At 39.6% G+C, this 13647-nt stretch overlaps 1 protein-coding gene across 1 annotated transcript; it reads right to left on the bottom strand.

The window, feature by feature from the left end:
* Nucleotides 1-8989: 8989 nt before the first annotated feature.
* LOC127103027 (vegetative cell wall protein gp1-like) lies at nucleotides 8990-9976 on the bottom strand. Its single transcript, XM_051040326.1, has 3 exons — nucleotides 9382-9976; nucleotides 9114-9263; nucleotides 8990-9048 (listed from the first exon to the last, which is right to left on the bottom strand). The coding sequence occupies exons 1-3, from the start codon at nucleotides 9974-9976 to the stop codon at nucleotides 8990-8992; spliced, it is 804 nt and encodes a 267-aa protein (XP_050896283.1).
* Between the last annotated feature and the right edge of the window lie 3671 nt (nucleotides 9977-13647).

The following is a 13647-nucleotide window of genomic DNA, read 5'->3' as shown; positions in this document are numbered from 1 at the left end:
CCGGTACTTCGTTATTTTCCTCAGTAAAGTCGCCAGTGGAGTTGTGGGTATGATGTACTTCATCTATGCCATCTCTCCATCAGAGTGCTTGTTACCTTTCCTCCCTTCAGCAGAGAAGTGATTTCTCTCCTCCTCAGCAGTTGTGGTTTCCTTTTGGAAGGTTTGGTATTTGATGGTTGACCCCCAGTTCTCCTTCTCTGCCTCAGATAAATCCCCAGTAGTGTTGTGGCATGGTGGATTGTATCTGTGATGGTTTTCTCTCCTACAGAGATTGGGTGATTTCCTGATGCTTTTGATCCCCAATAAAGTTGCTTGTGTGATAGAATCTATTTGTGTGATCTGTTTTCCCTCAGTGGATTTATCCCCAATGGAGTGCTGACAGTATCCCCAGTAGAGTTGCTTGTGGGGCCAGATTCTACTTGAGTGGTCTGTTTTTGTAGAAGTTCTTGCTTGTGCAGCGAACTCCTGTTTCCCAGTTGAGACCGATGATCCCCCTGCAGAAGTCTCGTGATTTCTCCACTTCTCCAACAGAGTTGCTTTCGTGGCAGTTTCTGCCTGTTCTGAACTTTTGTTCCCCAATTGGGTTGATTGATGATCCATCACTCAGAGATTTTGTGATTTTTTTGATATCTCTGATTTTCCCAGTAGATCTTTGCTTTTTAGCATTCAGATCTCCAGCAGATTGGCTTTCCAGTTGGATTTCTTGGATTTTCCTCTGGAAGTGTAGTATCGGGCGTTTGATTCCTGGATCTGTTTGTGTTAGAAATATCTGTTTTGTCAGCATCCATCAAACATAAATCACGCATATTCATGCATATTTTCAACATTCAGATGTTCATGTTGCATTCTTGCCATATATCTTTATTTGTTGTCTCCTGCTAATTGGTGATATAGATCTCTCCAGTAGATCTCCCCAAGCAGATGTCGGGTGTTTAATCTCTCAATATAGAGTCAGCCCCATAAGCAGAGAGTGTCTGTCTTTTCTTCTGCAGTTCCCCACTGAGATATATCCTCGTGGATGACGGTTGTTTCTGTTTCCTCCCAACACATATATTGGGATGGGTTTTCCCTATTGAGTTATATCCTCATTAGGACGAGTCTTGATTCAGTTTGCCTTTTTGGATTGATCCTGAATTGGCCTTTTTTCAACTGTCTCTTGTGCTTCCCTGTGGAATAAATGAATATTCGCCTAGTAACCGGCAATAGTTCATCTTATCCCCAGCGGAGTTTGGGCCTTCTACCCAGTAACCGGTAGTTATAAGTCCTATCCTTTGTGGCCTCTACCCAGTAACCGGTAGTTGTAAGTCCTATCTTTTCGGTTTTCTACCCAGTAACCGGTAGTTGTAAATCCTGTATACCTTTTTTCCCTTTTGTGGAATCTGTGGTTGTGAACATTTTGTTCCTCAGCAGAGTTGGTGGTTTTCTACCCAGTATTCGGTAGTTGTAAATCCTATATTTTCTTGCTCTCCAACAGTTTGTGGTTTTTTTACCCAGTATTTGGTAGTCATAAACCCTATTTTGTTTCCCCGTGCGGAGTTGTGATCCTTTCACTCCCCACGCAGAGGCTTTGGTTTTCTATCCCGTATTCGGTAGTTGTAAACCCTACTTTTGTATCCTCATCAGAGTTGTGGGCCTCTACCCAGTATCCGGTAGTTGTAAGTCCTATCTCTTTTCCCCTAGCAGAGGTAACCTTTGTGGTTCATTCTGGTTGATGGTGGATTTTGCGGTCTTCTACCCAGTATTCGGTAGTTGTAAATCCTATGTTGTTGTTGTCTCCCTATCGGAGTCTGTGCTTTCTTGTGGATAATTGTCGTATGCTAGCAATTTTATCCTCAGCTGAGTCTTTGGTTTTCTACCCAGTAGTCGGTAGTGGTAAACCTCTCGTTTCCTCAGCCAGAATCTTTGGTTTTCTACCCAATATTCGGTAGTTGTAAATCCTTTGTTCTCCCCTTTGCAGAGTTAACCTTGTTGTTCATCCTAATCGATGATGGTTACTCTTTGTGGTTATCTTCATCCAGTATTCGATGTTGATATTCCCTTGTCTGGGTTTTTGCTCTGAGTAAGCAATTGTTTCCCCAACATGTTTTTGTGGATAATTGTCGTATGCTAGCAATTTTATCCTCAGTGGGTCCTTTCACCGTTTGCCAATGATTTGTTCCCTGGATCATTGATTTTTTTATCAATGCATCCCCAGTGAGTCCTCTTTCATTTACCCGTTTGATTGGTAATGATTTTTGCTCCCTTTGATTGGTCATCTTTATATGCCTAGTTTTGGTATCCCGATGCCTTTCTTTTCGGATGATTTATCCTTTATTAACCCAGTAACCGGTTGTGGATAATCTTCCATGCGAGTATACTATCCACGTTCTGACGGTAATGGATAATATATCTCATGCACTCTTCAGTCGAAGCCTGTTGTGTTTCCCCGGTCGAATATGATTCGTGTTCCTTTTGCGGAATCGAATATTCCTTTCTCCCCTTTTTTTGAGCGTATCTCCCAGTAACTGGTGATATGTCTCCTGGATAATTGGCGGATGCTTGCAATTTATCCCGTGTGAGTTATCTCTCGTCTACCCTGTTGTTGTTGGCAACGATTGTTTCTCTTTTCGGTAGGTCACCTATCATATACCCAGTAACCGGTATCCCTGGTGCTCCTTCCATGCGAGTATATTATCTACGTTCTGACGGTAATAGATAATATATCTCATGCACTCTTTGGGTCAAATCTTTTGATTTTTTCTCCAGCAGAGTAAGATTCGTATTCCTTGTGGAATCGAATGTCCATCCTATAAACAAGTCTGCGTTTCGCTTTCTTCCAGGATGATGAGTGTTTTGGCAGTAAAAACCAATTCACGTCTCGGTTGATCACCTATTATATGCCCAGTAACCGGTATCCCTGGTGATTCTTCCTTTCGAGTATATTATCTACGTTCTGACGGTAATAGATAATATATCTCATGCGAGTATACTATCCACGTTCTGACGGTAATGGATAATATATCTCATGCGCTCTTTGGTTGAAGCCTTTTGTCCTTCCCCATTTGAGTAAGATTCGTTTTCCCGTTGCGGAGTCGAATGTTCATCCTGTAAGTCGATTTGCTTTTTCAAGCCCTCCTTTCGGATGATGAGTGTTTTGGCATATATACCAATTCACGCTTTGGTAGGTCACCTATTATATACCCAGTAACCGGTATCCCTGGTGTTCCTTCCTTTCTGCTCCCTATTATGACCTTGGTCCCCTGTGGAGTCAGATTTTCCTGAGTGATATACCTTTTTCAGGTTTTCCTCAGATGTTTGGTTGATTGATATCTCTCACCCTTATACCGGTCTTAGATATTCATTCTTCCCGAGCTTGTTGTTCTTTCACCCAGTAACCGGTGTTCAGGTCACTTGTCTCTTTGAGCTTGTTACCCAGTAACCGGTAACACCTCACCTTGCAGATTTTCCCCAGGAGAGTCTTCGTTAGACATCCCCTAGTGGAGTTTCTGTCGTGATTTTACCCTTTTGCTGTATTGGCGTTTTCCCCAGTATATGCAATTTTCCTCGGAAGGGAGGTTCTGTGTGAATCTTTTCCCCAGTCCGAGTCCGGATTTTTATCCGAAGTATCCTTTGTGGATAGTTGTGCTGTGTTGGCGTTTTCCCCAATACACGCATTTTTGAGTCAGCTTGAGTCTTTCCATTGGATTTCTTCCCTTTGGAATTCTCTTTTCCCCAATTTGAGTCCTTTACTCCCTAGTGAGGTCTCCATTCGTGCCCTGCTCGCGCAGTGTCAATTTCTTTTTTCCCTAATTCTGAGTCGTGTCCTGCTCACGCATTTCTTTTTCCTATCCCCATGAGAGTCCTGTTAGAGTCTCTGTTCCTGGTGAGTGTATTACTCCGATGGATCGTCTTTTCTTCTTTGTGGACCCATATTCCCCACAGAGGTTGTTTCTTTTGCATTCATACATTTGCATCATGAGGTCTCTTAGGGACCAAAATTTGTCTCATTACTGTTATTTAAGCCCATTCTACCGCGTCGAGATGAAGATTTTAACCTTCACTTCTCCGGCTAGAATGACCTTAAATAGGGACATCTGTAAGACCCCAATTTTGTCCCTAAGATCCCTCATGGCATCATATCATAACATTGCATTGCCTCAAGGATCATTGGACACCTTGCTTCCTTCCCTATGGGTGGGATCTTTTTTGAGAGTGGTTCTTGATCACCAAGCATTGCTTGCATTTGTATATCATTGCTTTTCCTTTTATCACTAACCAAAAATGTACAAAAATATGTCATTGACCTTTGTTACTTGCAGCTTAAGCAGTTAACAGTCAAGGCATCAGGTGAATTCATGGTACAAAGAGCAGATGGTATTTTCTTGAGATATGGATCATGTGATCATTGTATAGAGCTCATTTGAGCTAGAGGTTCATTTTGGAGCAAAATCCCAAGTGGTTGAGGCTTAAATTTCATCAGGACATTTCCAGGTCAACTGAAGACCCAGAAAGTCAACTGCAAAGTCACCTGTGGGTTTGGAGGTGGGAAGTGATTAGAAATACTTCATTCATGTTCAAACAAGTCTCATTTGACATTTCAAACACTCACATTGAAGAATTTGAAGTCAAGGCAAAAATTTCTCAAAATGGAAAGTGACCCATAATTTGAAATTTCCAAAAATGGAAGGGTTTTGGACCAACTTCAACTTAATTTTACATCATCAAAAACGCTTCAAATGAAATTTTGTTGAACATGAAAGTTGTATATCTTTCTCTCCCATTTCCAAAATGTCCAAGCTCATGAGCATCTGATGTATGGTTGAAGAGATATGATCCAATCATTGCCAAGTGTGCATGGAACTTCAAATGGCCATAACTTTTGATTCATAGCTCCAAATTGAGTGGTTCTTTTTGCAATATTCTTCTCTTGACCTCTAATTTCCAAATCATGCATCACATTACATAAAATCTCATCACATGATCACTTGCATATCCATGCCTTTTTTGGAGGGAAATTGCAAAATTCAAAAATGGTGCATTGTATGGACTTTCTACCATTGCCAATGTGTTTGAAAGATGATTTTAAGTGACTTTGATGAAGGAAGTGGTACTGTTCACGTGGGTTTACTACATGCACCATGCATTTTTGATTTTTTGCAAAACACCTTATTTTCATTAACCAAACTAATTATGGATTAGCAAGGTGATTAGGACTTCATATAAATACCTAAATCTAACAGAATTTGGGGGGGGGGGGTTAATCATTTTTTCACATTTCAAGATCCAAATTCTCTCTCCCTCCAAAATTTTCTTCCATTCATAATTCACATTTTCTCTTCATAAAATTGCAATTTCTTTTCATATTCTTGCTCCTTGGCTTTGATTCTGTGCAGATCAAGCATTAGATTGTGAAATTCGAGCAAGAACCAAGTGTAGCAAGTTCATGAAGATGAAAATGGAAATTCTGTTTTGAGCTAGATCCAACACCTTTCGAGCTTCAATCTCTTCATCAAACATCATTTCAAGCATTGTAGAGTGGATTTGAATACTTCAAAGTTGTGGATCGTGCATTTCAAAGATTCTGCTCTTCAAGAGGTCAATTTTCGAACCTTTCAATTTTGCAATTTATGCACATATTCTTGTAGATCTAGGTTTGCTGATAATTCTGGTGAAAAAATCGTGTGAAATGATGCACTATAACATGAGATATGTGTGATTGAAGTTTGACATGTTGAAATGATTTTGCTCGATTCTCTCTATTCTTGATGATTTGTGCTTAGATGTTTGTTGATCTATGATCTCCATTGAATATGCTGCATGATGATGTACTTGTTTTTAATTTCTGGAAAATTTTGGAAATTTGTTCTTGAGATTGCTACTGTTCATCTTCTTCTTCATGAAGAAGATGAAGATCTTCATGTTAGCGTCGGAATAGCGACAGTTTTGTGTCCAATTGATCTTCGCTAGGGTTTACAGTGGAACGGTGTCGTTTTGTGTAAATGCGCGCTACATTCAAATATCAACCTAGTTCGATTCTGGCCTGGCGCAAATATTCAAATGTTCATCATATTTTTATGCTTTCCCTCCAATATGTCATGCCATCCTTCAATTGTTTTTTTCATTTTTCTTCCAACTTTAAAAATTCATAACAAATTGAAAAATGATCCAAAAAATGCCTGGTTTTTTGCTACTTGATCCTCTGTTTGTCTAGTTTTTTATGATGTTAAATTTTGAAGTTGTGCATTGCTAGATTTTGGATTGTGCTAGACTTTGTGATCATGCATACATTTGTGACCTTGCCTTACTCTTTCTATTGTGAAATGCTTGATTTTAATCCAATGGACATGAAGTTTTTCATGATGATTTTAGACACATTGATGGATGTTTTAGGCTTGGTTTGGTATTTTTCCCATGTTCCATTTCTATTTTATGCATGTGTTAGCATGGTGTGACAATTTGTGTCACACCTTTAATTGTTCAACTTGTGCAATTTAATTTCCATGCTAATTGATCTTTGATGCTTCTGACTTTTGTATGATGATCATGTTGGATGTGTTGAATGCTCATGAATTTTTCCAGAATTATTTGAATCGTTTCTGTGTTGTTTTGGAATTTTCATTCATGATGTCCAAATATGAGCTTTGAAATTGTCTTTGACTTCCTTTGCACATGAAATGCTTTTGCTTGATGATTTTGATGTGATCCTTTTTAGGACATGTTAATATGTGTTTGAAATTGCATTGTGTTAAATTTCAGCTCCTGTTTTGAATTTTTTCTTCACCTTTGACCCTAGGCTTTGACCTAGTGGTTTGTACTTACATGTGAGCTTTGAATTTCAGGTTCAAGCATCCAAATTCCATGGTTAATGTTGCTTCATCATTTGAATGTTGATATTTGCTTTTGATTGCTAACATTTGCTGTTTTGTAGGTTGATGATAACTCATTTGAGTTTGCCTTATGGCTTATGTGTTGTACATTGGGATTGTCTGTTTGTTATTGACTGTTGTCTGTTTGTCTGAGTATTGTACTAATTGGTTTAGTTGTTTACACAGGTACCTAAGTTGCTTTAAGTTCATTTGAACTTTGCTTTGCTTTGCTTGTGGTTGGCATACCACTTAGGTATAATCCCTAATCTTCATGTAGTCTGGAAGACCTGCTGTTATTGGCAGGCACCTGTCTGAAGCCCTCCTTAAGAGGCCATGTCTTTGATTGTTTACATTTGTGCCAAGCAGGTAAAGTCCTCTTAAGAGGCAATTGGCAGATAAAAGGGATGTGTAACCCATCCCCTGCTATTCAGTTGTGTCATTCACTTTGCTCACACCATGTGTTGATGCATTATGAATAAAAACCCAAAATCTTATAGAGTCAATCATATGTGGAGAAGAGTTCCTTCATTCTGAACTCCCACACTTTCTATTGTTTAAAGCTCTCCCAGGCCAGGGATAAGAGCTATGAGGCATAACCCTCATCTCCATTTCATCTGCTTCACCCTAACTCTCAATGTTAGGGTTAAGAGCTCAAAACACCTCATTCCAGTTGGCTTGTTTCTAAAGCCTAACCTTGCTTGAGCCCATTGATTGTGTATAGTGTGTGCTAATTGGTTACTTGTTGTTTGTTTGCCCATATGTGCATAATTGTTTGTGTGTGCCTCTGTGCATTGCTTTCATCTTTGAGCATTAATTGTATATCACTTCATGATCATTGTTCATACTTGGTGACATTTTGTTTTGTCCATTGAGGAGTCAATTGTAAGTCCATTTATTGGCAGTTATTTCCAATGATCTGGTAGGAGTTGGGACTAAGACCATTAATTGGCATCCCATTTCCTTGGAGTCGAGTGTAAGACCATTTATTGGCAACTTGTTTCCTCTTGCTTATTGCATTTGTTTTATTTGCTTTGTGAGATTGGTGTAAGTCCATTGATTGGCATCCGGTATCCATCTTTGTTTTGTGAGACTAGTGTAAGTCCATTGATTGGCATCTGGTATCCATTTATGTTGGCTTTTTCTGTTGCTTTGTTTACCTGTTACTTGCCTGTTGCCTTTTCCAAAGGAATCACTTGGATCATCTACATATGATCTCAAGAGGTGAACATCTAAGAAGTTTTACTCCTCACTTCCCACCCTTTTTGTTCTTTAAACCTCCATTTGCATGTTAACCCAAACCAGAAAACTTTGTGCAAACATTTTCATCTCTTTTAAAATTAGAAACCTAGGCCTTAAGCCTTTGATTTTTCAAACTTCATTTTCATAATACTTCTTTTGAATTGAATTCTAATCATACTTTGACCACCTTTTGTGAATATTCTAATTGGTTAATTCCACTCATTCAATTGTTTTGTGGCTTTGTCCATTCTTGATAAGTTTTCATACATTAGCCATAGATCTCAATTATCTTAGTGGTTGATGTTAATCTCACCTTTTGTCCTTAGTGATTGAATTGTAAGACTTCCTTGCTTATTATAGGGCATGGTCCCTCACTAGCAAGTTGAAGCTTTTCTCACATGGTGGACTTGTGGTTGTATAGGTTGAGTTTTCTCCCGTGGATAATGAAAGACCTTAGGGCTTTTGTTTAAAATCAATCCACTCACTTTTTGGAAATCTTTTAGCCGAACTACGGCGTTTTGATCCTTATCTTTCATGAAAAGGTACGTAGGCAATGGGTTTCATCCATCCAAACACAAAAATAACTAACTTGTATATTCTTCTCTCATCTCTTCAATCAATGTTTGCACAAAAATATTTCATAAACAAATAATGATACAACAAGTTGTGAAAAGAGGTTCCCTAGGAGTACCTAGGATGCATTGGGTGCCTAACACCTTCCCTTTGCATAATTACCCCCTTACCCAGATCTCTGACCTTTCATTAGTTTTCTACGTGTAAAACTTCTTAGGCTTTTGTTCGCTTTTTAGCCATTCCTTTGGATAAATAAAAGTGCGGTGGCGACTCTACCTTTGTATGCTTTGCTTTTGATTTAGTCAATAAATCATAAAGTGACGAATACACCGCTACACATTGTTGCTTGCCTTTGCAGCTTCTTCTGCAGCTATGCGTGCTGCCCTCTTCTCTGACGAATACACATAGATCTCAATTATCTTAGTGACGAATACACCGCTACACATTGTTGCTTGCCTTTTGCTTCAGCTTCAGCAGCAGCCGCAGCAGCAGCACCCTTCTCTGCAGCTTCTCTAACCCTTTGCTCTTCTTCCAGACGAGCCTTATCTTTTGGCATTTTCCTTTGCCTCTCTGACCAGTCGTGCCTACAACCTTTCTCCAACTTCTCTGATAAAGTCGTTGCGGACTTGTTCAGAGAGGCCTTTCAGTTTGAAAGCCTCAGAGGTCATCCATCTGATCACTCTATTCCAGTGAGTCCTCACTGCAGAGGGATCGTCACTAATACCAGAGTTCTCAGATAGAGATATGATTTTCTCCACTAAAGACTCCACAAATAAAGAGATTGCCTCTTCTAGGGTGGGGAAGGTAGGTTCTGGTTCAGGAGTGAGGGATGAAGATGCTGGTGGTGTATGAGTAGATTCAGCGGGAGGTTCAGAGGTAGGGATAATAAAGTTTTTAGAGGGTGGTACGATGGGAGTTTCAGATGGTGGTGGAGTTGGTGGTTGTTCAGATGGTGGTGTTGTGGGTTGTTCAGAAGGTGGTGTTTGTGGTTGTTCAGATGGTAGTGGAATTGGTTGTTCAGGTGGTGGTGGAATGTTGGCTTCTAGTTTAGGTTGTTGTTGTGAGGCAAGAGCACGAGCCTGAAGCTGAGCAAAGGTGGGGGATTGGAGGTCAGAAGGTTCTGAGTCAGATGAGAGGATGTAGTAAGGTGGAGATGACGATGTTGAAGAGATTGGTGAGAAAGGTTTGTTAAGCATTTCAGCTTCAGAGATTGGTAAGGTTGTGGTGGAGAGGTTAAATTTTTGAAAAGGAGGTGATGGTGGATTAGAGGTAGGAGTATCAGAGGTTTTGGTGGTAGAGGGAGAGGGTTCATAGTGCATGTAGATGGGTGTGGTCTGGGGAAGAGAAGAAGAAATTTTCTTTAAATTTACATAGCGAGAGGGGGGAGGCAAGGACTTACTTAGAGATTCGATCAGAGGGACATGAGGTCTTGATACAGATGGTTCCCCCAGCTTTACTTTCTTGACCTTCTTTGACTTCTCAGAGGGTTCTCGTTGTCTCTTCATGAAGTTGGATGGATGCTCAGGCAATCAATCCACAGAGAACTCTGAGATGTCCATTCCTTGGCTACCCAGATCTTGCAGATAGTGTGCAACAACCCCTGGAGGATCGATTTTGGAAAAGAGGTAAAGGCCATTTGGAATCTTCCTTTGATCTTTGAGTGCATCCCAGGAGGTCTCCGACGAGGGTTTCACCCAAATTTCCTCAATCACCCCCATGCTCTTTAGATTGCGAGCGTTCAAAGGCCTTCCAATGTCAATGGTGACATCCTCCATCAGATTGTGGTGAATCAGGTGATCCACCAGCCCGTTCTCTATCAGAATGTTAGAGATTAGTATTCCTAGAGGGATGTAGGTTCTGGGCTTCATGTTGTTCCTGGTGTCTCTTACAGAGTCTCTCAGGTATTTGAATAGTAGCGCTGGCAGATTCAACTTGAGCCTTTTGTGGAGGCAGTAGAGAATGCACTTCTGATCAGTGTTGATGTAGTTAGAAGAGTTGGATGTTGGGAGATGATGAATGGTTCCCATAATGATCTTCATCCAGACTCTGAGGTTCTGGTGAAGTTCCTTGTTCTTGGAGGAGTTACCTTCAGCGTTTTGTTTGAATATGATTGGGGCAATTTCCTGGGACATATACTCTTCCCTAGGGTTAATATTGTAAATCCTTCTTTCCCGTGTCTTCTCCATGTTCAGAAGGGAGGCGATGGACTTCTCAGTGATGACGATTTTTACTCCTAGAACATATGACACGATATAGTGGTCATCTGAGTCTGCAAAATGCCAGAATTCTTTTACCAGATATGTGTAGACAGGACCTTAGAGCCTTTGAAAGTAGTTTGACCACCCTTGCTTTATGAGTTCTTCGGTGAGGTCTATTCCATTTCTCTTCATGTTCTCAAAGTCCACCAGGGATTAACGCAAAACCTCAAGCTTATCAAAGGGAGTAGCAAGATTAATGTGTGGTTCACGATCCAAGATGTGTGGTTCTTTGTAAATGGGGGTGGAGACAACACCAGTTGTTGCAGTTGTTTGTTGAGAGGAACTGGGAGGTTGTTTCATTGATTCCATTTGTTGAGAGTAGTTGTAGACGGATTGTTGCCGAGAATCCATGAGGAAGTTGATGAAGAGGATGAATGTTGAAGAACTTGAGGAGCTTTGAGAGGGAGATAGGTTTGTGTAGGATGTGAGTGTAAAGTGTAAAAGTGTGAAGTGTGAAAAGTATAAGTACACATAGAAAACATGCAAAACGACAAGGTTAAGTAGCAGTTGAAAAGTTAAGACTTTAATGATGGCACAAAAAAAATTGACACGCTTAGGAGAGACATCATTACAGCTAATGATGAAAGTCTAATCCCCAAATCAGCATACTACTCGAGGAGATCTCAAGGGTTTGTCTCTTGATTTCTACTAGACAGTTGCCTAGAAGATCCAATGTCAGACGCAAGATAACCCATGTGTTGATCTATCTGATCTTCAGGAATACCAAGGGATTGGATCCTGAGGATTTCTGATTCAGATGAATTCTAACTGGTAAAAGTATCAGAGTCAGATCCAGATATCAGACGTTATTTTTAGAGCCTTAGTTTGCTATTTCAGATAAGCACGTTAGATTCATTATGGGCAATTTTCAATTTTTAAGTGTTTCAGAATGAATGAGAATCTATCTTCAGCGAGGGGTTTTATAAAGATATCAGCCCATTGATGGTATGCATCTATACATTTTAAAGATATTACCCCTTTCTGAACATAGTCTTTGATAAAATGATGTTTTATTTCTATGTGCTTAGCTCTGGAAATGCAAAATAAGGTTCTTACTTAAACATATGGCAACAATATTATCATAGAAGATATGAACGTTACTCTCAAATATCTGAAGGTCTTCTAGTTGATTTTTCATCCAGAGCATCTGAGTAGTGCATAGTGAAGCTGATATATATTTTGTTCTGCAGTGGAAAGAGCGATGGTTGACTGTCTTTTGTTAGCCCAAGATATGAGATTGTTTCCCAAGAACTGACAGTTTCCAGATGTGCTTTTACGTTCCATTCTGTCCCCTAGATAATTTGAATCACAATATCCAGAGAGCCTATACTCTGATGTTTTCTCATACATCAGGCCAAGGTTAGGAGTTCCTTTCAGATACCTTAGGTTTCTTTTAACTGGTGTTAAATGAGATTCCCTTGGATCTAATTGGAATCTGGCACAAAGACATACACTAAAAAGAATATCAGGACGGGTATCCGTCAGATAGAGAAGAGAGCCTATCATACCACGATAGAGCTTATGACAAACCTTTTGACTTACTTCTTCCTTCTCCAAAATGCAGGTTGGATGCATGGGTGTCTTTGCTGGTTTGTATTCTGACATTTCAAATTTCTTCAAAATGTCTTTTATGTATTTACTTTGATATAATATGTAGCTTTTGAAGCTTGATTGATTTGAATTCCCATAAAGAATTTTAGTTCTTGCATCAAACTTATTTCAAATTTTATCTGCATTAACTCAGAGAATTCTTGACAGACAGAGGGGTTAGCTGAACCAAAAACTATATCATCAACGTATATCTGACATATCATGAGATCATTTTTAAAGTTTTTACAGAAGAGTGTAGAGTCAACCTTTCCCCTAATAAAGTCATGTTCTAGAAGAAAGTTGCTTAGTCTTTCATACCAAGCTCTAGGGGCTTGTTTTAGACCATACAGTGATTTTTTTCAGTTTAAAAACATGTTCTGGACATTTAGAGTTTTCAAAACCTGGGGGTTGATGAACATACACTTCTTTTGAGATGTAACCATTAAGAAATGCGCTCTTGAAATCCATCTGATATAATTTGATGGAGTGATTTACAGCGAATGATACAAGTAAACGAATGGATTCTAACCTGGCGACTGGAGCAAAGGTTTCGTTGTATTCAATGTCTTCTTGTTGACTATAACCTTGTGCCACCAGTCGTGCTTTGTTTCTGACTACTTCTCCTTTTTCGTTCAATTTGTTTCCGAATACCCATCTTGTTCCAATAATATGAATTCCTTTTGGCTTTGGGACAAGATCCCAGACGTCATTCTTTGAAAATTGATCAACTTCTTCTTTCATTTCCAGAATCCAGTCATTGTCTTGAAGTGCCTCATCACAGGAAGTGGGCTCAATCAGCGATACTAATCCCATAGGAGTTTCTTCAGATACTTTGAATGTATACCTTGTTCTGACAAGTTCATCCTTGTTTCCCAGAATCAATTCTTCAGAGATGTTTGGAAGATTTCTTGATCTTTTCTGGATAGTTGAGATTTCAGTTGTTTATGGATTTTGCTTCTCACCTTCCTCTGATGCTTTAGTCTTTTCGTCAGAACCTGCAAGAGTTATCTCCAAGTCTACAAGTTTTTCAACTAGCTTTGACTTTTCAGAGTCAAGCTTATCATCAAATCTGACATGTATTGATTTTTCCACAATTTTGGTTTTTGTGTTGTATACTCTGTAGCCTTTAGAGAATTCTGAGT

This window comes from Lathyrus oleraceus, chromosome 7 (assembly GCF_024323335.1).
Source record: "Lathyrus oleraceus cultivar Zhongwan6 chromosome 7, CAAS_Psat_ZW6_1.0, whole genome shotgun sequence".
Classification (NCBI taxonomy): Eukaryota; Viridiplantae; Streptophyta; class Magnoliopsida; order Fabales; family Fabaceae; genus Lathyrus; species Lathyrus oleraceus.
Note: the sequence above shows the minus strand (reverse complement) of the source record. Positions and strands in the feature narration are given on the sequence as shown.